Source organism: Belonocnema kinseyi, chromosome 3 (genome assembly GCF_010883055.1).
Source record: "Belonocnema kinseyi isolate 2016_QV_RU_SX_M_011 chromosome 3, B_treatae_v1, whole genome shotgun sequence".
Classification (NCBI taxonomy): Eukaryota; Metazoa; Arthropoda; class Insecta; order Hymenoptera; family Cynipidae; genus Belonocnema; species Belonocnema kinseyi.
Window position 1 is genome coordinate 131,587,150 of NC_046659.1, and position 24,523 is coordinate 131,611,672.

The following is a 24,523-nucleotide window of genomic DNA, read 5'->3' on the forward strand; positions in this document are numbered from 1 at the left end:
CAGAAGCAAAAGACGCGGTAACCCCATCAGAAACGTCATCCTTCTTCATGACAATGCCAGGCCACATACGGCGGGTGAAACGAAACAAAAACTGGAGGATATACATTGGGAAACCCTTAAGCATCGTCCATACAGCCCAGATTTGTCACCCTGTGACTATCATTTGTTTGCGCCCATGAAAGATGCACTTGTAGGATTGCGATTTGACCACGATCAAGATGTTGAGGAATTCGTGCGCAATTGGTTGATGACTCGACCTCAAAGTTTCTACGAGCAAGGAATTAACAAGCTTCCAAACCGCTGGAAAAAATGTGTAGAGCGTGAAGGAGACTATGTAGAAAAATAATCAATAGTATTTTTGTATTGTTTTATAAATAAATAAATATTAAAAAAGAATTCCGGTTAATATTTGATTCACCCTCGTAATTATCCTAATGAATTCATACAGAAACATATTGCAAAAGGACTTTCAGAATTAGATTTGAAGAAAAACCAACCTTTTAACGAGACTGTTGATAGAATCATTGATGAAAAACAGAAGATCATATCCACTCATTTCTTGGGGACTATTTCTGAAAATTTTAAAAGGGCATTGAATAAATTTAAAATAAAAACTGTTTTTAGAGTCGATTCCAAGCTAAATAAATTTATTAAATTAGGTAAAGATAAACTACACACTTTAGATCAATGTAACGTAGTTTATAGAATCACGTGTGTTTGCGGCAGGACCTATGTAGGAGAAAAAACGTCTTCTACGAATTAGAATAAAGAAATATAAAAATAACATCAACTATGTGGATAAAAATTACAAAGTCATAGCTAAACATTTGGTTCAATGCCATGGAATAGATCCAGCTGTCCTTAAATGGGATGAAGTTGAAATTCTCCATCTCGAACTAAATTTTTATAAGAGTGGCTTTGCTAAAATTGTTTTCATTAAAAAAGAAGGCGAAAACTGTCTCAACAAAGTAACTGATTTAGATTTTTTCAATGATTCTTACAACGTGATTTTAGATTTCTTATGTTAAGTTAACACCTATTTTGCGTCTACTTATAGTCTATCTACATTTTACTCTGTGAACTATATACTACTTCGAATTTCTAACCATTGTTCAGTTACTCTATTTCCATGCAATCAAATATATTTGATTATATAGTTTAACTAGTGCTTACGCCTGTGATACTCATTTAGTAAGATGGAGGCGGAGGGTACACACTCTGTCATCCTTTTAATTTTATTATTTAGCGACTCAAAAATTTTTGATTTCAATTTATAAACTTCTACATAATGACATAAGGTATTGTAATTTTTACTTTTCCTATAATTACCACCATATTATAAATTTGTACACCATTTTAGTCAATGATAAATATTTTACTTTTATATTACCAAATAAATAGTCTGAAAGAAGTCGATTAAATAAGGTTTTTCCTTACCAATAATAATTAGTTGTTTCCCAGACGTTAAATTAACAAATTTTACATCCCGAAATTATTTACATATAATTTCCAACTTAACTCCACTATACAAATAATTTCAATTAGTCTTTTGTCAATTTTAATTTGAAATTAATTAAATAAAAAAATTAAATGTTTGGTATGATTTCTACTTTACAGATTGATTTATGTTTATAACTTTAATTTGGACTTTTAATTTGAAGTTGAACATTAAAGACAATTTTGACAATATAATAATAGCAGTGATATACGTGTCAAAACTTACACATTTTAATTGTGACAAGTACAATGGTAATTTCGTCTGCGGTAAGTGGAATATTTTTTATGCATACACATAACATCACACAAAATAGTTCCTTTTACGCTGTGAATATTAGCTCTTAAATGACACTGGGGGTCCATTGGACCCCAGACCATTGTTCAACGAATATAAAAATTCGTAAATTCCATTAATTTTTCATTGTTTTTCAAAGAGTTAAAAATAAAATTTAAGTTACTATACCGATTGATTCTTTACAAGAGATGTTAAAGAATACCGAAAATCATCTGAACAAAAATATCTAAAATAAAACTTTTTACATTTTAAAAACGTTGGCGTCCAAAATACCCCAAGCGTCAGCTACGTTATTTTTTGGTGATGTTTCATTAAAGGGTTAGTAATGTGCGAGTTTATAAGCACTTCTTCTTTCAAAAAGGTCCAGAGTCTTCACTATTGGTTCGATCTTTAATTTTTTTCCTAAAATCAAAGCGCATTAAATTCTCAAGAAACCTCACCTCGAAGTTGTTGTCTACTTTTTTTTTTATTTACAATATTTTCATTCAAAGTATGAAAAAAGTGAAATTAAAAAAAAAACTTTCATACTACAATAACTGCTTTTAAAATTAAAGGTCGAAGCATCCAAAACTGTAATTTGGTGATTGTGAATTCTCTTTTGACCAAAATGTGAACCTTTATCTTTAAGTTTTCTGTCAGCTTTATGAGCCTGTACCTTGCAGTTGCAGCGAAAAATATTTATTATTGTTGATACAAACATGCGGAAACTGACTTGCTAATGCGCAACTAAAATGTTTAAATATTTCTTCCACCTATATTAAAAATATTTTCATGAAAAATGATCTCCTCTTGATTCAGAAATATCAATGCAAATATTTTCTATACCCTCTAAAAATATACCCTATACGCTTAATGTGTCCGCGCACCATACCTGCACCGGCACGCATGACGTGCGACCCTCACGACGCGCGACACTTCTGTCACGCATATGAGGAGGCAGATGTGTCATCCCCTGCGCGCACGTCGTGCGAGAAAATCCACACGTGGTTCGACACACGTGCGTCACACCGTGCGCGCACTTTCCTATCTGGGTTATTTCAACTCAAATTTAAGTAGAAAAATGTTTGGAACTAGAGATAAAGATTTGACGAGTAATGAAAGGTTTCCATAAAAGTGAGATAATCTAACAAAGTTTAATCTCAATTTGTTAACACTTTTATCAATTAGAACAAGTTTTGGCATTAGAGGTAAGACTTTATAAGCCAATAAATCATTCTTACTGCTGCACTTCCGTCCATTTGATTATAAAGCTCGCCCAAGACCACTTCCCAAATCGCCCGGAGCACTCTTGAAAAATTAGTTGATAGTAAAGCCGAGTTTAGAGCTCCCAGGTGTACATCCAAGTATTCTACAAGAGGAGCAATTGCTTCAGATGTGGGTAGACTTTCTGGCGACCAAGCGAGATGAAACATTGCTTTTTTCAATGGTGGTCTCATCTGTCAAATCATATTTAGTTTATTAACTGAAAACGATAAGTATACAGTAAATTGCACTTTATTAAATTGATCACGAAATTGGATGAAAAAGATCCGCAATTATTTTATCAGGCGCGGGAAAATAGGAGGGCGCGGGTATTGCGACTTGCCTTCCAAAAAAAAGACCAGACTCGATTTTTTTTCATTTAAATAAGTTATTTTAATAAAGCACTTTTATCAAAAGCCCAATTTGGTAACGTTTCAGAATTTAAGAAGATTTTTTTTTAGCAATTGTGAATGAGAAACAACGCAAAATATCTGGTCACGCACCTGCTTCAGACTGAAAATTTTTAAATTAAAAATGTCTACATAATATAAACAACATTCTTCAATATTTTAGGTTATATTTGCTTTTAAGAATTCATCGTTTTTGGTTCAAAATTTCATTTTATTGAAAATTCAAAGTGTTTGTTTAAAACTCACCCATTTTTTCAAAAAGTTATTCGTTTTGGTTAAAAATATAAACATTTGGTTGAAAATCCTCTTTTTAATTTGAAAATTTAAATATTTAAGTGAACAAATTCTACTCTTTGGTTAAAAATTGAAGTATTTTAATTAAAAATCAGCCTTTTTATATGAAAAACAAATCTCTCAAACAGTAATTAAAATATTTCATTCTTAGTTAAAAAGCGATTTTTATTAAATCAAAATTACACCACTTGATTGGAAATTGTCGTATTTTGTTACAAATGTTTCTCTTCTTGCGGAAAATTAATCTTATGCGCAGGATTTTTTTTCCAGAAAACATTGTAATGCTGAGTTGGAAATTATTTTGTTTTTAACTGAAAATATGGCCATTCGAGATTTTATTTAAAGATTGCTTATTTTAGTCCCAAAATTTATGTGTTGAAGAATTTAACTATTTTATTAAAAAATTGGTCTTACTTTCTTGATTTTTGGTTGAAAATGTAACTTTCTCAATTGAACATTGAACTTCTTTCAAAAACATTCTCGTATTTTGCTCAAACTTCGTCTGCTTTTGTAAAAAATTAATCTTCTTGGTTTAGAGTTTATTTTCTATCTTTAACCACTTGATTGAAAAAAAACTTAGCTGAAAATTTAACTGCCCGCGATTTGAGTTAAAATGTATTACCCTAGTTAAAAATTTGTTTTTTCAAACTTGAAAATTGTTTAATTATCTGAAAAGAAAACTATTCTACTTTTCGTCGAAAATTTATCTTTCGTAGATGAAAATTGAACTATTTGGTTGAAATTATCATTTTAGTGAAAAATTCATCTCTGTGGTGCAAAATTCAACTTCTTCATGTAAAATTTTTTTTAATTAAAAATTAATTATTAAAATAAAAATGTAACTATTTAATTTTTGGTAAAAAATTATCTATATAGTTAAAAAGTGAACCACTTTTGTAATCAAATTATTGTGTTAGGTTAAAAATGCAACACTTTTGGTACATAAGATCCCGTTCTTTTGTTCAAAACTTCATCACTCTGGATTAGCATTTAACTACTTTGTTAAAATTTTATTTTCTTTGTTGGAAACTAACTTTTAAAATAAAAATTAAAATATCCCATTTTTCACTAAAAATTTTATAATCTTCATAATTATAAATAATATAATTTTTTAATTTCATAATCTCTTTGTCTAACAATTTCTCTATTTGAAATTCGAATTGAAGATTCATCATTTTAGTTGAAAATTTCGAACTGTGGTGAAAAATGTAACTATTTTGTGGAAAATGCAGTTTTTAAAATTGGAAATTAAATATTAACTGAAACTTTACCTATTTCGTTATTGATTGGAAAGTATCATTTTTGTTAGATTGCAATTACTTTTTTAAAATTTCAAATCTTAATGTGTTGATAGAAAAATTTCACTATATGGTTCAAAATTTAACTCTATTGTTAAAAACTCATCTTTTTTGTTTTGAAAATCACCTCTATTGGTTCATTTTGATTAATGTAAATTAAAATCCTACCAGTTTTAATTTAAAGCTTGAGAATTCATATTTTTAGGTTAAAAATTCTATTTCCTGGCGAAAAATTTAAATGTTTTGTTTGAAAATTTTTTTCTCTTGATTATAAGTCATTCTTTTTAGTTGAAAATACAACTGTTTTGATGATAATTTACATTTTGGGAAAAAATGAAACTGTTTTGTTGAGCAGGTGTTTTGAAAATTCCTGTTTTTAGTTGAAAACTAATTGTTTAACTAAAAATTATCGTGCTAATTTTAGGTTGAAAATGATCTCTTTCGGTTGAAAATTCACCACTTTGGTAGATTTGATTTTTTTTTGCTCAAGCATCCAACCTTTTTTGAACTAAAGTGAATTATTTTTATTTGGAAAGTCATTCTTGTTGTTGGAACTACAACCACTTTGTCGAAAATTTCTGTTTCGTATTGAAAATTTAACTATTTGGTAAACAGATTCTACTATTTGGTTAAAAATGTTACTCTTTTGTTGACGATTCATTGTTTTTGGTTCCAAAATCAAATATTTTGATTAAAATTCTCCCTTTTCGATATAAAACACATCTTCTTTGATTAAGAATGTATATTTTTGGTCAAACTTAGTTTTTTGATGAAAATGTAAATGTTGATTTAATTTTTTAAATAAATGGTAAGCTATCTGAGATTTAATTTAAAGATTTATCATTTTAGTTCAAAAATTAATCTGAGTGGTAAAAATTAAACTATTTTGTTGAACATTTTTTTAAATGAAAATGAAAGATTTTACTGAATTTTTGGCTGAAAATCGAAATTATATTATTTTCATATTTCATATTTAGATTTTAATTTTGACAACAAGACAATCTCCCACGGATAAGTTAGAACGCGATTATTTTAACTTCATGCTTGAACTGCAGATACAATTTATTCTTTTTGTGCCAGATATTCTTTAAACAGTTGGAAAATTTTGTGAAAAATATTTTGATACACAATATTTTTGACTTGATTATTATTATTATTATTTATCGTATTTATTTATTATCTATCTTTTATATATTATTGAATTCATTTTTTATATTATTATTTATTATTTATTTTTATTATCACCGAGGAGAAATTTCGAGTGTCCCTGGTCGGAGCTAGATTTGGCTGAATCTGGCCCCAGTCGGGCAACTCAGTCAGGGCCAGATTACAAAATGAGATGCCTAACCCGAGCAGGCTCAGACTGTGGTATCCATAAGGAAGGCCCGACATGGCCCTAGCAAGACCCCTTTTAATTTTTATTAACAAAAATATTAGAGAAATATTATTTATTCCATAAAAAATTGAACAATTAACTAAGAATATTATATTTTATTATTTAAAAGATTGAAAATGATTGTCACTGGTTTTACAGAGAGTTTAAAAGTCTTTGTCATCTTTCTCTTCAACTATTCTCGTAACGTGATTAGCAATAAACATTATATAAATATTTCAAAAAGAAGTAAACAACATCTGGTATCATTGAGCTTGAAAATTTGGAATTAATAATTTTAGATTTTAAATTTCGTTATTTAGAAAAATTAAAAAGTTAAAAAGTAATCAATTTTTTAAAATTAAATGTGTCTAAAGAAATAAAGAATGTCAATTAAGGTAGAAATGAAATGATGTTACTTTGAAGTGAAATAACATTACCTGTAAGTTAAATTTAACTTATTAAACTTTAGATTAGTCACTGGACTAAAAATTAGTTAGACATTTACGTATTAAGATATGTAGTAATTTTCAAATTAGGCAATTCTAAATTTTTAAACTATATATTATTTACAGAGTTTAGCCCAATGTGGCTCCGACGAGGACCAGAACAGAAGCCATGATCAGGGCCAGAATGAGCTAACCCGATCGGGGCCATGTCGAGAATCGGGATCAAATTGGGCAATTTCTCCACGGATATTGTATTTTGTTTTTAATAATTTGTTTTACCTTAGCTCCAATTCTTGATATAATCTGATTTATGAAAAGCATCATTTGACCCAGAGTTTGTTCAAGTGGTGAAATCATTGTATGTCTCCATTGCATATAAACTTGATCACTTGCTTGTCCCTCCAAACTAGCAAAAAGTTCTTCGATGCGGAGCATTTCTGCCAAATTTTCTAACCATCTTCTCACATATTCCAAATCGTTCACAGCGACACACATCTACAAAAAAATTATTTTCTGGATTTTTTTCGTATTCCTAAAGAAAAAAATATGTCTACTTTTCTACTTTCTTTAATAATATACAATATTCCATTATTTTCAAATCGACTCTAATTAACAGAAATTTGTACTAACAGTGACAGACAGTGAGAAAGCAAAACCAAATTTGTGAATCACTATTTCAGTACAACTAAAAAATATTCGTTGTCAGTCAATTTTATTGTACTTTTAATTAATTTTTTTATGTTACTTTTTTATTATTTATTAACCAGCCCTATTTTGAATAAAACTGATTTTATAAGAAAAGATGTATACAAATTAAAGTTGCGAAACTGCAAGTTTAAATTTTCTAGTCATTAAAAATAAAAATTGCAATTAAGCTGCTTAACTAACTAGCACTAATTAGCTGTGCGAGAATCAATGCCAGAGTGAACTGAAGCGAAAGCAATCTCTACCTGTGCGATTACCTCGTCAGTAGTTTTGTATGGAGTTTGATCCTCGTAATAGCCTCCATCTACCAGTTTCTGATGTTTTAGCTCAGAATAGTAACTTGCAGGAGTACAAATTGCCTAAAAAGAAATCATCATTAATAAAATTGAATAATTAATTTCTATAAAAAAGAATTGTTAATTAAATAAATGTATTATTAATTAATTAATACACACTTTAGAACCTGTGAAAATTAAAATCAAATAAATATAAAATTTAACAAACCAGTCTTAGCGGCTTGATTTTTTTTTTTTAATAACAAGGAACCAGTAACTTACGTCTATAATTTTCATGACGAAATTGTAAGATCCGGGAATATCTGGCCACTCGAGTCGAGTCCAAAATTCTCTAATCTGAAATTGATATTGATTATCAATTTCAAGTTCATCAAAATATTAGGCAAATAGGAAATTAAAAATAAGTAAACAAAAAGAAAAAGACCGAAATCTGAATAATTTAAAATACTTCTACTCTTAATTTTAAACTTCCATGTTTCACTGATTTGAGGCATTATTAACTTTCAACATTAGGTAAGACCTTAGCGCTGAGTGAGTAAATTTAATGCTGAAATTATTTTTTTAATGCTTTAAAATTCAGCGGGATACAAGATTTAAATTTTGTGTATCTCAACAAATTTTTAAAAGAAGCTTAAATAAGTTGTTTACAAAAAGATAACAGAAAAAGGAAAGTATCAACATTTTTTCGCTATTTTTTATTTTCAATGTGAATGAAATTACTAAAAATATCAACCACAAACTTAAATTTTTTGGGCATTATGGAGAGAAAACAAAGTTCAAAAAGCACTTTTCTCGTAAATGAATAAACCGATTTTGCTAAAAAAAATAATACGTTGTAACAGTCAGTAAGGCTCATAAAAATTAGGCGATTTTAAAAAATTCATACAACAATTGCAAATAAATAAAATTTCTGTAATAACACTTCATTTGCAGAACAGGTTTTCACGTTTTAGGGCTTTTCTTGCCCGGTTCATAAATCCCTAGAAAGTACTATGTCAAGGTTAATGTTTTGGGAAATTCAGTGACACATAGGCACCGACTTTTAGTTTTATTTTAAGTCTAATAGAGAATCAACTTTAAAATTTTTATTTTCAGCTTAAAAGTCCACTGGTGTATAAGTGACATAAAATTTTTGAAAACTTTTATACTCTCATCGCATTTTTTAGAAAGATATACGGAGAGACAGCAGAATACAAAAAAATTCTCGGAAATGCCTTAACCGATTTTGTTACACAAAATATACATGTAGTGAAAACCAAGGACGCAATTTTTAAGAAAAAAGTTTATAAAAAATTCTGACCAAAAAAGCATAAACTTACATTTAAAAAAATTAAATATTGTCTTATTAGTATCTTTGATCCTTCAGCCCCCAAACAGACAAAATTTTAAGCTTTACATTAGCAGGGTTTTTTATTTTGATAGGTTTCAATATATCTTGCCAAAATAGGCTTGAAATGTGTTGGAGCAAAGCTTACACGCTTAACTATGTAGGCACCATATTTTTGTTTTTTGATTGAATTATGAAGACATATAAATTATACTTTACCCCTGTAATTTTGTTTGTAATTGTAAGGTAGAGGAAGGTGCAATAAAGTGGGGAACCATTTAGAGGATAGGACATTAAAAGATGCGAGAAGTAAGAATGGGGGCCGGTAAGGGAAGTAGGAGTTGGATCTTAGAGGAGGGGATCGAAAATAGAATGGAAAAGGGGTCATGAAAGAGAGATGAAGGGAGAGGGGTGTTGGGAGATGGATAGAAGGAGTAGGATGAATCGAAGGGGAATGATGAAGTAGGGGTAATGAAAGTTGTGTGATGGAAGATAGATGATAAAAGAGGGTAGATAGGATAGCGATAATAAGAGAGGAACGATGAGAGAGGGATGCTGGAATAGGGATGGTGGAAAGGGGATGACGATAGAGTATTGATGGTAGATAGATTATCGAAGAGGAATGCTAGAAGTGTGATAATGGGAGGAGAATTATGAGAAACGTATCGTGAATCAGGGATGATAGATGAGGGGTGATTAAAGAGGGATCCTGGAAGAGGTATGGTGACAGAGAGATGATGGAAGAGGGGTGATGGAAAAAGGATGATGAAAGAATGATGATGGGAGAGGACTGATAGAAGAGAGATGGTGGGAGGGGATTATGGTAGAAGGGTGATGGTAGAGGGATGATCAAACAGGGTTGGTGGAAAAGGGGTTATGGAATAGGGGTGATGGAAAAGGGGTCATGGTTGAAGGTTGATGGAGAAGGATGGTGAAAGACGCAAGATGGAAATGGGATGATGAGGAAGATTTGATTGGAAAGAGATGATGGACGAGAGATGATAAAAGAGGGGTTTTAGAGACCGGTGATGAAATAGGGATGATGAGACAGAAATGATGGAAGAGTAATAATGGGAGGAGGATGTTGCAAAAGGGATTATGGAATAGGTTTCATGAAAGAGCAGTTATGAAAGAATGGTGATGGAAGAGCAGTGATAAAAGAAGGATGAAGGAAGAGCAGTGATGAAAGATGAAATAGGGTCGATGAGACAGAAATGATGGGAGAGTATTTATAGGAGGAGGCTAAGGCAAAAGAGGTTACCGAATAGAGATGATGAAAAACGGATGATATGTTGCGGATAATATAGAAGAGATTGTGGAAAATGGGTCATGGAAGAGGAATGGAAGGAGAGAGGGGATGGGAAATGAATAATAGGATAGGGAGGATACAAAGGGGAATAAAGGAAGGGGGTTGATGAAAGTTGGGTGACGAAAATATATAATGGATGAGATATGGTGGGAGCGGGTTGATAGGATAGCGATGGTAAGAGAGTGATGATGGAAGAGGGATTGTATAGACAGATGATGAGTGAGGGATTATGGAATAAGAATAATGGCAGGGGAATAATAAAATAGGGTTGATAAGGGATAGATGATAGAAGAGGGGTGATAGAAGGATGAAGTAGGAATGAAGGAAGAGGGACAATGGAGGAGATATGATGGAAGAGACATGATAGGAGAGATATAATGATCAACCATCAACCATCGTAGGTGGTTCTACAATGGTTAATGTTAAGGACGATGATGAAAAGTTGATTAAAGAATAACGATTGGAGAGGGTTTAGAAAAAGGAAATAATAATAGTGAGATGACGGAGGGCTGACGAGTCAGAGATGATGAAAGAGGAAGGATTGGAAGAGAATTACGGAAAATGGGTTATGGAGGATGGTTTATAGAATATCAGGGGCGAAAGAAAAATGATAAAACAGAAATTATAAAAAAGAAGAATGATGGATTAGGAATGATAAAATAGAGTGATGATGAGAGAGGCATGGTAGAGAGATAATGGAGAAGGGACAATGAAAAACGGATGATAAGAGAAAGCTGATAAAAACAGGGAAGATGGCAGAGGGGCGATGTTGATGATATGAGTTGGGTGATAAGAGTTGGATAATAAGAGAGGGATAACTGTAGAGGGCTTTTGCAATACGGAAGATAAAATAGGGCTGATGAAAGAGGAAAGATGCGAAAATTGAAATAAAATAGGGAGCGGGAAATATGATTGACTTTGTTATTGATTTAATCATTAAGAAACTCTTCTTTCGTAGACGCATGTCACTAACATTGCTAAATTTTCAAAAATTTTATATAATATTCTTAAGCTTCTAATAATTTCGATAATTATAACAAAAAGAGATTAAAAACTGTGATGGCTATTAAGCTTGTTAAAATTATCTTTAGGAAATGAGGATTAAATCGTGGGGATGTGGGACGTTTACACAAAGGGATTGCTGATAGATAGTTTGCATTTAAGCCTGAATGGAAATTACCTGGTCGAAGCACGAAATTGCATCGATTGCTGACGTGCAATGCTTCACTATGAATTCTCCAATGCACATTCTATCCAATTCAGTGGCTCTTCTAACTCGCTGCACTGCCTTTAGCTTAGCCAAATCTAACCACTTATCTACGGCTGGCTTAAACCACTCGTAATATTTGCAGATCGCTAAAGTTTTGTGATCGGATTGTGGAAGATGTTTCTTCATTCTGAAAAAAAATTATATGTTATGATAGGCTTTCAAATTATTAATTACATTTCCATTATTGGTGGAAATTTTCTTCAAGGCTAGAGCGTGTAATATTAAAAAACCACCGATAACTTTAGAACGCGATAACGCAATCAGATATAATGCTATACATTTTTTGTTTTGTTTTTTGAATGAAAAAACATATTACATTCCACGTCATTTCAAAATCCTTGAAGAGGATATATTGCTTGAGATGTTTCTTTTTTCAATTCAAAAATTTCTCAAATTTTTTGTATTAAATTCTGCTCGTCCAAGAAAAATATAAATAACAATGTTCGACCCTTAATGCCGACCAGTGTGTGGGTTACGTGGCAATATTCCTACCTTAACGACACTTTTTCATTTTCTTACTTATTTTTGCAGGAAGCGCCACATCGAGTTGACAATTTTGGATATTAAATTAGAAGCACTATGAAAGGTGGGTCTGATCCTTCATTTTTAGAATTATGAAAAAAGTTTTTTTTTTTGCAAATATATATATTTTTTGATAATCATAAAAATTTAGGAGCAGACGCACCTTTCTTCGTGCTTCTTATTTATCATACAAAGTTTTTAACTGGATGTGATGCCGTATGTGATAATAAATTCGAAAATAAAAAGTGTGTGGGAAGTATAGGAAATGGGGAAAGAATAAGTGGAAGAAATTAGAAAAGAGAAAGTAGCGAAAACTAGGTAATGAAAGGCAGGATAACTGTGGTGCCTAAATGAAAATAATTAAAGGAAATAAAAATAGCGAGAAAAAGTAAGTAAAGTGTTGGTAAGAGAAATTATGGGATGGAAAGTAGACGATTTAAGGCCACAGGACGAAGGGAGGAGTATGGGAAATTGTAAAGGGAAGGTAGAAGAAATTAGGAAAGGGAAAGTAGCAAGAACCATGTGATGAATAGCAAGAAAAGTTAAGCTATATCAGAAAAATATTAAAATGGATGCAGAAGAAGTGCGGGGAAATAAGGCAAGAGATAGTACGAGAAATGATGCAATGGAAAGTAGACGATTTAGGACCACAGGAGGGAAGGAGAAGTGTGGAAAATGAGAAAAGATTTAGTAGAAGAAACTAAGAAAGGGTAAGTAGCAAAAACTGAGTGATGAAAAGCAGAATATGTGAGGTAGCATGAGGAAATATAATTAAAGGAAAGTAGAAGAAGTGAGAGAAAATAAGGACATAGATGGCAGTAGAAATTATGGAATGGAAAGTAGAAGAGTTATGATTTTAGGAGGAAAGAAGAAGTCTGGGAAATAGGGGAAGGGTAAGTAAAAGAAATTAGGAAAGGGAAAGTAGCGAAATCTAGGCGATGAAAGGCAGGATAAGTGTGGTGACATAAGGGAAAATAATAGAAGGGAAGTATAAGAAGGGAGGAAAAATAAGAAAGGGATGGTAGGAGAAATTATGGAATGGACAGCAGACGATCTATAGCCATATGGTGAAATTAGGAGTAAGGGATATTGGAAAGAAAAAGTAAAAAAATTAGGAAAGGGAATGTAGCAAAAACTAGGTGACGAAAAGGAGGACAAGTGAGGTAACACGAGGGGAAATAATAGAAGGGAATCACTTAATATAACAATGCTAAAATTGTTATTGCTTTTAAATTCAAATTTTTTTTAAATTACTTACTTCATGAATTCCTGTAGAGCCAAATAAAGTTCGAAAATAGGAGTTCCAATTTCAGCACCAGGTGGTAAAACGTAGTCTTCTCTGTCCTGAGCATGAATTTGGAGACAAGCTGTAGTCACCCTCGCTCCAAGTTCATCATGCATCTAAAAATGAATAAAAAATTACCAACAATTGCTTAAAGTTAAAATTTAAATTTCCACCACTTTGAAAAAAGGTCAGTAGAGAAGAGCTTAGGCAGGCAAAACTAAAGCTTAGAAAATTCTAAATATATTTTTAAGGAATTTGCAAATAAAAATATAAGTAATGTAAAAAGACTTTTTCTCTCTTTAAGTAACTTTTTTTTCGTCACAAGAATTAAACTCAACTAAAATCCATGCAATCGGTAACCTAACTTAGTTTTGAGATAATTCTATTAATTTACTTTATCAACATCATTCGAAAAATTTTGCACAAAATTTTATATACTTTAAATATAATTTTTAATATTTCTAATTAGAGTAAGTTTATCAATTTGCTTATTTTTTTTCTCTTCAGGGAATAATATCTGTTCTTCAGTTCCTAATATTTTTTTTAGCAAAAACTGTTTAAATATAAACTCTATTCATGAATAGTTTTTTTTAGGAATCGAGCCTGATGTGAAACCTTGAAAACTCGTTACCGTTTTTGCTACGGAAGAATATTTTTGCATGTGAAATATTTCTCTTTAAATGACCGCGTTTTACATTCTTTTGATTACATTTTCTCTGCAAATGAGAGGCTTTTCCCATTTTTCATTAAAAGTACGATCAAGGATAGAAAAGATAAAAGATTGAAGCAAAATGAAGAAAAGTATGTTTTAATTAAAAGCTAATGACAACCAGGCAGGAAATATCCACAAATTTCGAAATATTTTTGTTTTTATAAAATATTAGTCAGCCTCCAAAAAATCTTACTGAGATTTTAAAAAACTTAGAAAATGAATATAAATACATATATATATGTAAATTATGTTAATTAAGTAAATGCGAAACCTTAAAGAAATTAGTTTTACAAAGAAAAATTGCTTTCGGTATTATTACCATAATAAAACATTCCAGAAAAGAATATCAAAATATTTATTATATTTATAATATTTATAATACATTAGAAGTATATAAATAAATTTTTTGAATTATTTTTCCCTTTAAAAAAAATAGTTTAAATATTGTTGTCCAAAATCAAATGTTTATTTAAGCTATTATTTCTTAGTCTATAATTTATTAAAATTTCTAGACTTATTTGAGGTTTTAAAGTATATCATTTAAATATTTTTGTGCTTTTCTCTCACAAATGTGGACTGAAGTAGTAGAAAAAAATAAGAAAATATAACTTTTTATTTTAAAGTTAATTATTTTTGGTTGAGAATATAATTATTTTGTTCAAAATTTAAGAATTTGGTTACATACTCAATAGTTTACATTTGAAATTCAACTTTTTAAATCATGTTGAAAATTATGTTGAAAATTAACTTCTTAGATTAAAAGTTGAATACTTTCTTGAAAATACATTTTTTGTCCTTTCGAAAATTAATTGTCTTAACTAAAAATGTAACAAAATCATTAATCGTTGAAAATTTATGTTCTTTAGTGGAAATATCACCTTTTAGGTTGAAAACTCATGTTTTAAATTCAAAATTCGTCTTTTTTGGCGGTAAATTAACACTCTAAACTTTTATGCTGTTTTTGTTTTTTAAAAGTGCAGCGTTTTTATGTAAGATTTTTTTTTCTGGTGAAAATTTAACTATTTTAGTTTTTTTAAATCAAAGTTAAGATATCCCATTGTTGGTTGAAATATCATACGTTTTGTTAAGCTTTCATCCTTTTTGGTAGAATTCAATTATTTTTGATACAAAATTAAAAAAAAAAAATTTGTTTGAAAATAGATCTATTTGTTTGAGAAATAACGTATGTATTTTGTTTGAAAATTTTAACTGGACTAAAAATTTAATTAATTCTTTTTGGTATAAAAAAATATAATTTTTTATTGAAAATTAAGCCATTGTGTTAAAAATTCATATATTTAATTAAAAATGTTTCTCCTTGTTAGAAAATTAATTTTCTTGGTTATAAATTTAGCTAACTGGTAAAAAATTCATATCTTTTGTTAATTTTTTATTCTTGGAAACGGAAGTTCTCTTTTTTTTATTAAATATTCAGTTATTCGGTTATAATTTTATTTATTCTGTTGAGAATAAAATAATTGTACGTGAGGTGGTAGAAACTTTAACTACTTTAAATTTAATTTTAAAGAATATATCTATCTATTATTATCTATTATTATTATCTATCTAAAATTAGAAGCTTGAAATTTTTTTACAATAGTAAGTTAGTTTTTTATTTATTTTCTCATTAAAAATTTTTGAAGGCAATAACTAAAAAAATTTTCGTAATTTGTGGATGTACCCTTACTCAAAATGCTATTGCTATAGGAGAAAAGTTAAAGAATTATTATTGGTACTTGATAGAAAGAGTTTCTGATGTTAGAGAAAAGTAGCAACCCTAATAAAGATTGATTATTTCTAATTAGGGAAAAAGTGGTGGAAATGATTTAAAGTGACATACACTAGACTAAAAGTGTTAAAGGCAGGATTTGTGCAAAGAAAAGTATTTACTAAAATAAAAGATCATACATTTTGCAATTAAAAATATCCCCCTGATGGCCGCTGCTTATAATAAATGAATTTCGTATTATGGATTAAATTCATGAATATAAGGTTCGCATGCTTTTTTTCAGAATTTATCAAAACCCATAAAAAATCTAATGTGTTTTTATTAGAAAAAAATAATAATATTTAATATTATTATTATTTTAAATAATAAGAATAATATAATTTAGACAAGCTCCATAAAGCTAAAAACATATTTCCAATAAGAAGAGAAACCTTTGTAAATTTTATTCAGAATCGTCAATATTAGGTGAATCAAGTTGAAATAAACATTTCTCTTCGCAATTCTAGGGTCCCAGAGAAACCCATTAATGACACATTTAATTTTATGCACAAAGTATGATCTATTCGCGGATTAAAAAAAATACAAGTTGTTTTAGGAAACCATTTTCTTTTATTTACTACTAATATTTATTATTTTTTCATAAGTAAGATTCGAACCATCAGAATGAACCGAAATTTTTTATCATTATTCAAGGACAATATTATTAAAAATAATAACAAACTGTTTATGAGAATATTTTTATTATCTTGAAATTATTATTAACTAACTTTTATTGAGAAGAGAATTAAAAGTATAAATTTAAAAAACTTTAATTTTCTAGCATGGTTTTAATGAAATATCATTAAAAATGATAATTACTTTTTTTAACAATTATTTATTTCAAATTTAATAGACTATTGCTTCAATCTGACTGAAGAGTTGAAAATAAGTTAAAAATTTGGAAAAAATTAATACTGCTTCACACCATGACAAGAGAAATGGCTAAAACAATAATTAATTATTTAAACAATTATTTTTGTTAACTTGCAGAAATCATTGTCTAAAACAGTGAAAAGTTGACAACAATTGAAAATATTCTGTAAAAATCACTATCATTATGACTAATATAGGAGTAGAGAGTTTTAAACAATAATAATATTTCAAAACAATTATTTTCGTAAAATGAAATTATTTATCACTGCGGCTTTGTAATATTATACCAAGCAAATATAAAAAAAGTATTTCTTAATAAGTCCTTTACGTTATCTTGAATTAATTATTACCTCCTTTAATTAAAAAAGTAGACCAGAAGTGGAAAAATCTAAAAAAAAAACAGCAATTTTCTAAAATTATTCTGAGAGAATATCATTATATATAATAATAAATCGTTCACATAATTATCTTTGTTAAACTTGATGTGGTATTGCTTCGATCTAACTGAAAAGTTGAAAATTAATTTTAAAATTTCGGTAAAAAAAGCGACATTCTAGCTGCGTCCTAAGGAAAAATTGCTATAAACAATAATAAATTGTCACAATAATTATGTTTTCAACTTGTAATAATTTTTATCACTATAAGTAAAAAAAAAGGAAAAAAAATTTAAAAAGACTAAATGAAAACCAGAACTACATAGTATCATCAAAGAGAAGAGAATTATAAATAATAGTCATTTGTTTACAAATTATTTTCCATTAAATGCATTAATTGTTACATCACTCTGTGTGAAAAATTGACAAAAATTGGAAAATTTCAGAATAAAACTTTAACAATCTAGCATGAGTACAGTAAAATATAGTTATATAAACACTTATATTTTGTTGAAACAATTTTGATGTTAAATTTCATTAGTTATTCCGATACTCTAAGCCAAAAATGGAAAAAAGTTAAAAATTGCAGAAAAACTCGCATCTTTAAAACATTATTTATAGAGAATATTGCTAAACATAATAATAAATTGCTAAATGATTTATTTTTTATATCTGGAATTAATTTTTACAGCAGTGTTTTTGAAAAGTGGAGCAAAATTTAAAAATTTTGAAAATACAATTTTTTAGCATTATTCCAAGAGAAAATTCTTAAAAATAATAATAAATTGCGCAATTATTTCTATATAACCTAATTACTGTTATAACTTAATTAAATATGGGGTTTGCAGCCCCATGTACGTAGAAATTTGTTTGATCGCGACAGGCTTAAGTCTAGCTAGCACCCACACAGAGCCCCAAAAGATTGAACAGATTATAAGGAAAAACGGCCTTTTTTAATGTTCGTTTTGCATTTTTGACACTTGTACCAAATCTATACTTTTAAACCTGGATTTTTTTTAATTTACAAAAAAAATATTTTATTAAGTCACTTAGAAAAATACTTGGTCATGCACGGCTAGCCAAAACCAGATTAGGGCCCGAAAAGACAATTTTAATTAGATGGTCTAGACAGTGCTCTAACTGGACGGAAGTGCCCGAAAAATTTACACATAAGTTACTAAAACTATTAGTCTCATGTGTTTGTTATTGAAAAAACAAAATTTTTAATCAAATCACTGATTTCGAAAAATTCCTACATGACCGATAAATTTAAGAAATTTCCGAAACTTGTTAATGTTAAATCCCTAAGGTTTCCTGGGATTTTCAATCTAATCAAATATTTTAATATCATTGAAGGACTTTTTTATAGGATTAGTAATATTTCTCGCAATTTTTCAACATAATAATCCATTTATTAGGTCTTAAAACAACGCAACAATAAGGACGTTTATATATTAGCAGGAAACAAGGACATCCTTAAAATGGCCTTAATTACGGCTTGGAGTGTAGGGAATTCAATTAAGGCTTTTGCACGGTTCATGCCATACAAAGTGATAGCAGTGTTCAATGTTCATGCTAGTGGTTCTGTAACATTATTAAGAGTACACAGTATAAGATCAACATAATATTCTTGTGCAACGAAAATTCATGCAGATATCAGAATTCACAGCGTGGTGCAATTGTCTTAAGGGTATTGTTTTCCTTTATTCGAATGCCCGAAACATTCTGCTTTTTTTTTAAAGTCCTTCAGGCACTTTTATCATATTATAGTCCCGTCAAAAAATATTTTGTAAAGACTATGATTTAAAAAAACCACACACTCTGAAAAAAACTCCCATTAGGAATGAATTGTAAATGTTGAAAAAACAATTTGTGATCAAAAACATTTGGAAAGACTAATTAGTGAATTGATTGCACCTGATTTCAATTCCAAAATTGATTCTTGAAAACTTTTTCTTAAAATTAAATGGTGAAATTTCACTGGTTGAAACAGTTAGAAATGTGCCACTGATAATCAGTGATAATTTACTATATTGAATTACCCAGTATCAATTTCACTGTTTCAATTTAATTAAAAACCCTGTTAAATAAAACAAGAATCTAACGACCAAATGGGGCCACAACGAATAAACGAAAACGAAAAATCCTATTGTAATCTGAAAAAAACAAAAAAATTAAATAAAATTTTCGGACAAAAATAAAAAAGAGGAATAAAAAATAAGAAGGCAGGTATCAGGTGTCAAGGAGAGCACCTGTTCGTGGGTGCTGTCAATTTCTACCACTTAAATGTTGCTGCCTTCTCATTTTTCTTTCCTCTTTTTTATTTTTGTCCGAAAATTTAAATATTTTTTTTTGTTTTTTTTTTCAGATTACGATAGGATTTTTGGTTTTCGGTTATTCGTTGTGGTCCAAATTTGGTCGTTGGATTTTTGTTCTATTTAACAGGATTTTGAATCAATTTGAGTATTGGACGTTAAATGGGATTTTTTATTTGGATTTTGGTCTAATTTAAATTTCGTAAATTTTCTTTCAATTTAAAAGAGGGGATGTATCTTCCACTAGGAAATCCTCTACATCTATCCTTCATCTCTCACCCGTCATGAAATTTAAAATAAATATCCTTTTTTGATTGTTTATTTCAAAAGGAAGCCCACGATGTCTTCTTCTAAAAGTCCGAAATTACAGAGTCGGATTTTTATTTTTTGGTCATAGAAGGAAACGATAAATGAGTTTGAGAATATAGCATCTGCTTTCACAGCTTTAAGTCCTAGTATCAATACAAAACATTTCACCTACAAACATTTTTATAGAATTTTCCGAGTCGCCTGCACAGGCCGTAATTTTTGGGCTATGCAGAAAGCTTGGGTTTTCCCTTTAAAAACTTCAAAATCAAGAAGAGAAACTTAATTGAAAAAAATTTTTTTATAGCATTGGCGCAAGTGTCCAGGAATCATCTGGTATGACAAAGTACTGTAAACTTAACTTCATCCGTAAATACTAAATTTTATTTTTTAATCTTAAGATATTTAAATTGAATCATTTAAGCTTTTTGAAGCATTAACATTTTTTTTAAAGTTTCCTGTAAAAAAATGTTATTTATTTTTGAACTTCATTAATGAAGTCCAAATATTTATTAATTAAATCTAGCGAAATTGAAGTTTTCAACTTTTTTTTATTGCTGTTAAAAGAAACAAAAATCGCCAAAACATATCGTATATTCTCAAAAAACCACTCATTTCTTATTTTATCCATCAAAAATTAAAATCATACTTTTAAACATCAATACTCTTTGAGGCAAAAAGATCATATTTCTATTGTGATGAAAAATATTTAAAAAAATATATCTATGATCAAAAAAACTCAAATATTATTATTGAAAAAGATCTAAATATATTATTTTGTCAAAAAAAATCACTGTCAAAAAGAAAAAATGTGCAGAGGCTAACTGTCTCTAATTCAAATTTTTACAAAAAAAGTGTTTTGCAACAAACAATTACCAGAAAAATTATATAAAATCGGCCTCACAGTGTCATAATCTCAATAATTATTTATAAGTGATAATTTTTTAATTTGATGCTATCTCTAAAGCATTGGTGTTTTCAACGAAATTGAAATCCATGCTAAGTTTCTATTTTACTATAGTCGTTATAGTGAAAAATTGAAATAATTACACAAATTTAATGTCGAAAAATATTTAGGGTTCCCGTCATTTAATTTTGTGTAAGAAAGAGGAGCTCCGCGAACAATAAAAATATTTTGACGATAGAAAGAAGAAGAAAGACACAAAAAATTTATTTCTTTTTCAAAAATAATTTGTTTTTTTTTTGTAAACCAGTGATATACCGAAAAATAAACTCATAGAATGTACAGTGCAGCCTCTCATTACGGCGCTTCTCAATAGGGCGATTTCTCCCCAACTGCGCTCCAACGTTGCCCTAACCTTCTAGACTACGTAATGACCAAAGGAAATTTTAAAGCATTACATATAATTAGGGCACTCAAGATGGAAATAAATCTGCCTATGCATTGAACATCTTAGCCTGCATGTATTGAGAAATAATTATGTTTGGCAATCATAATATCATACATACATTAATACGAATGGATTATATCTGTCACATAATAATTTTTTTTAATTGAGAAAATTACACTTTTTGTTAACCAGAAATTCGTAGGAAGTAAATCATTAAGCCATGCAATTGTTAGAATGAAAATATATACACTATAATAATTTGTTTACAAATATTTTCAAAATTTCAAGCAACAAGACAAGTCTCACCCCACCCCCCTCCCAAGTTTCCAATTCCGGAGTAAGAAAATCGTAATTTTTTTCGAAATTTAAATATTATGAGATTAAAAAGGAGTGTCTACAAAATAAAACTATACCAATAATTTCTATATTAAACCCACCCTTATCCCCCACCCCTCCCTCCGCAGCGCACCAAATATGACCCAAGAATCCAAAATCTACATATTTGTTTTTCATTGTTTAAAGAAGTGTAACTTATTTAAACAAATATTTTCACGGAAAATGTAAAAATTCTTATTTTTTAATTACATGTAAAGGTTAGTCATTGTTTGGAGTATTACAGCTTTTTGAAAACATTACGGATTATTTAAAAAATTGATTAATATTCATTTCTAAAATATAGACAAATTGAGACAGATATGTTTACTTTTTTCTGAAGTTGGTATCTTATGCTAGTTTGTGTTAAATGATAGCATAATTGTCATAAATATCTGCTACTTAATGACGAATTTCTACTTGTTTAAAAAGTTTAGAAATAATATATTAAACATTTTTAAATTTCTGAAACTAACTGAATTTGTTTACACAAAAATTTGTTTAAAAAAATTATTCAAAAAATCGCATTTCATTAATGAAGCATGATATTGAATGATGTTGAGTACCAATTTCTGCTAAAAGCTTGATTTTTTTGTTTTGTACAATGAATTATTGTTTTTTTTTCGAATTTACTTCAAACGGAAAATAAATTAATGACAAGTAAAAATTGCTTAAACCATGAGATGAAGTTTTTACCAGTATTTACTACTGTTCGAAATCATTTAATATTATTTTCAATTCATAAAAAAAGATTCGAAAATATTTTATAAAAAGAAATTGTTAAAAAAAATTACGTTCATTAAAACTATCTTAAAAATGTATTATGTATTATTCCTATACACTATATTGTCAGAAAAATAATTTTATATATTCTATTTTGTATTATTTTTTGTGAAAAATATCCAAAACAATGCCTAAAGATAATGAAAATTATTTGAACAAATAAAAATTTGTTAAACATCAGAAGAAATGTACAAAAATTGTGTAACTATTCAACAAAAAGTAGCATAGTATACCATTTTGAGAAAAAAGGCGACACCTCTGACTCAATTAAAAAAAAAAACTTGGAAAATAAACCATAATTAATTGTTTACATAATCACATCATTTTTTGAACCAAATTTACTACTCAAAACAATGACCAACTATTATATTTTATTCAGGAAGTGCAATTGTTTGAAAAAAATAAAAAATTGTTTAAATAAGTTTCCTTATTTTAAGCAATTAAAAATTATTTGAAAAGCCATAGGAGATATTTTAAATTGTCCATTATTAACGATTTTTATAAAATAGTACGAAAAAACTTGCAGCCGATGAACAATAATACTTGAAAATTTAGTTTTTTATTGTTGGGTCAAATTTGGGGCGCTGTAAAGTGAGAGGGTTAATGAAATAAAAATAAAAACTCTTTTAGGACAGATTTTCCCTCTAGAGTAAAAAAAAAGTTGCAATGTATTTTTGGATCATCCTAATTTATATGGCTCGCACAGTTCGACATTTATGATATGCAGCAAAGAGCGCCTTATTCAGAGGCAGAGCTTGCAAAATTCTCTCGACACGGAGGGCGTTGGTGGGGGCAGCGCGCTATTGCGAGGCGCCCTATTGAGAAACTCGACTGTCTAATAACCAATAAAACCTTTCTCCAAAAGACTAAAAATGTTCAAATTGTGCTTTTTAAAAAAATTTCTTTTTAAAATTTTAAGAAAAACAGCTGCGATTTTTACGTCAAATTAAAGAAGGAAAAATACTACATTTTGAGAAAAAGACTGTCCTTTCTTAATAATTGGCTAATAACAATTGAATGATACGTTGATTATGTAATTGTTATTGATGCTAGGAAAAAACAAAGGTACTGATATAGTTTTAAAACCGGAACTAATTAGAATCAATGCATCTATAAAAAAAATAAGAAAATTAAAATTTCATTTTGTAAGTGATTGTTTAATAACCTATAAAAACACATTATTTTATAAATTTAAAGAATCAATCGTATGGATTTCAAATAAACCTTTATCGTTCGTTTCAGTTTAAAGGATGTTTACTTTTTCAGGAAACTATTTTAAATTCTGGACGACTCATGTTTTTCAGAGTCAAGTGGCCCGGAGATGTTTACGGTGAATAATGCAAGAATTGGTCTATCTTATTTCTTCTCGATAAAAATGCGAAGAGCATCGGGTATTCGTTGAGTCTAGAGTATAAAAAAAATATCTGTTTTTTTGCAACTATTCTACAGGTGAAAATGAAAAATTCTAAAAGAAGACCTGGAAACTCAGAGAAATGTTTGTTTTGAAAAATACTTCTGTGGCCCTATATAAAGACTAAAAAAACGGGTTTTTTAATCAACAATTTAAAAAAAAATCGAAAGCATTCATTTTTTATTTTAGATCAACGATAGAATTTCTTTAATCCAACTGAAATTTCTTTGAATCAAACAGTAGTGTTTAAATCAAAGGGTGATTCAACTTTTTGGTTAGATCAAGAAATAAGCAACGAATATGCTTTTTATATAGAAAACAAAATATTTGGTTGACCGAACCAAATTCTCTGGTAAATCAAAATAATGCGTTTCTATTAATTTATTTAAGATTGTCAATTTAATATGAGACGTTTTTCAACAAAATATTTTGTTGACCGAACCAAATTCTCTGGTCCTTTTAACAAAATATTTGCTAAACACAGTATTTTATTGATTTCATACAAAAAATTGTATGAGCGAATTAAATATTTTGTTGATTTATTAAAAACTTTTTGGATACAATCACATTTTTATCTATATACAAAAAAGATTTTTTTTCGTTCAAGAACTACCATTTTAAGTAAACAAATTTTGTTTTACCGAATAAATATTTATTGAACGCAATATTGAAAAAAGAATTTATTT

At 28.9% G+C, this 24,523-nt stretch overlaps 1 protein-coding gene across 1 annotated transcript in view; it reads right to left on the reverse strand.

The window, feature by feature from the left end:
• LOC117170031 (BAI1-associated protein 3) overlaps positions 1-24,523 on the reverse strand; it is an 83,010-nt gene that overhangs the window by 22,251 nt on the left and 36,236 nt on the right. Inside the window, exons 13-18 of the mRNA XM_033356548.1 lie at positions 13,545-13,687; positions 11,675-11,891; positions 8,120-8,194; positions 7,808-7,921; positions 7,137-7,352; positions 3,013-3,228 (exon numbers count right to left, since the gene is read on the reverse strand). Coding sequence (XP_033212439.1) covers positions 3,013-3,228; positions 7,137-7,352; positions 7,808-7,921; positions 8,120-8,194; positions 11,675-11,891; positions 13,545-13,687 — 981 coding nt within the window. The remainder of the gene's footprint in view (positions 1-3,012; positions 3,229-7,136; positions 7,353-7,807; positions 7,922-8,119; positions 8,195-11,674; positions 11,892-13,544; positions 13,688-24,523) is intronic.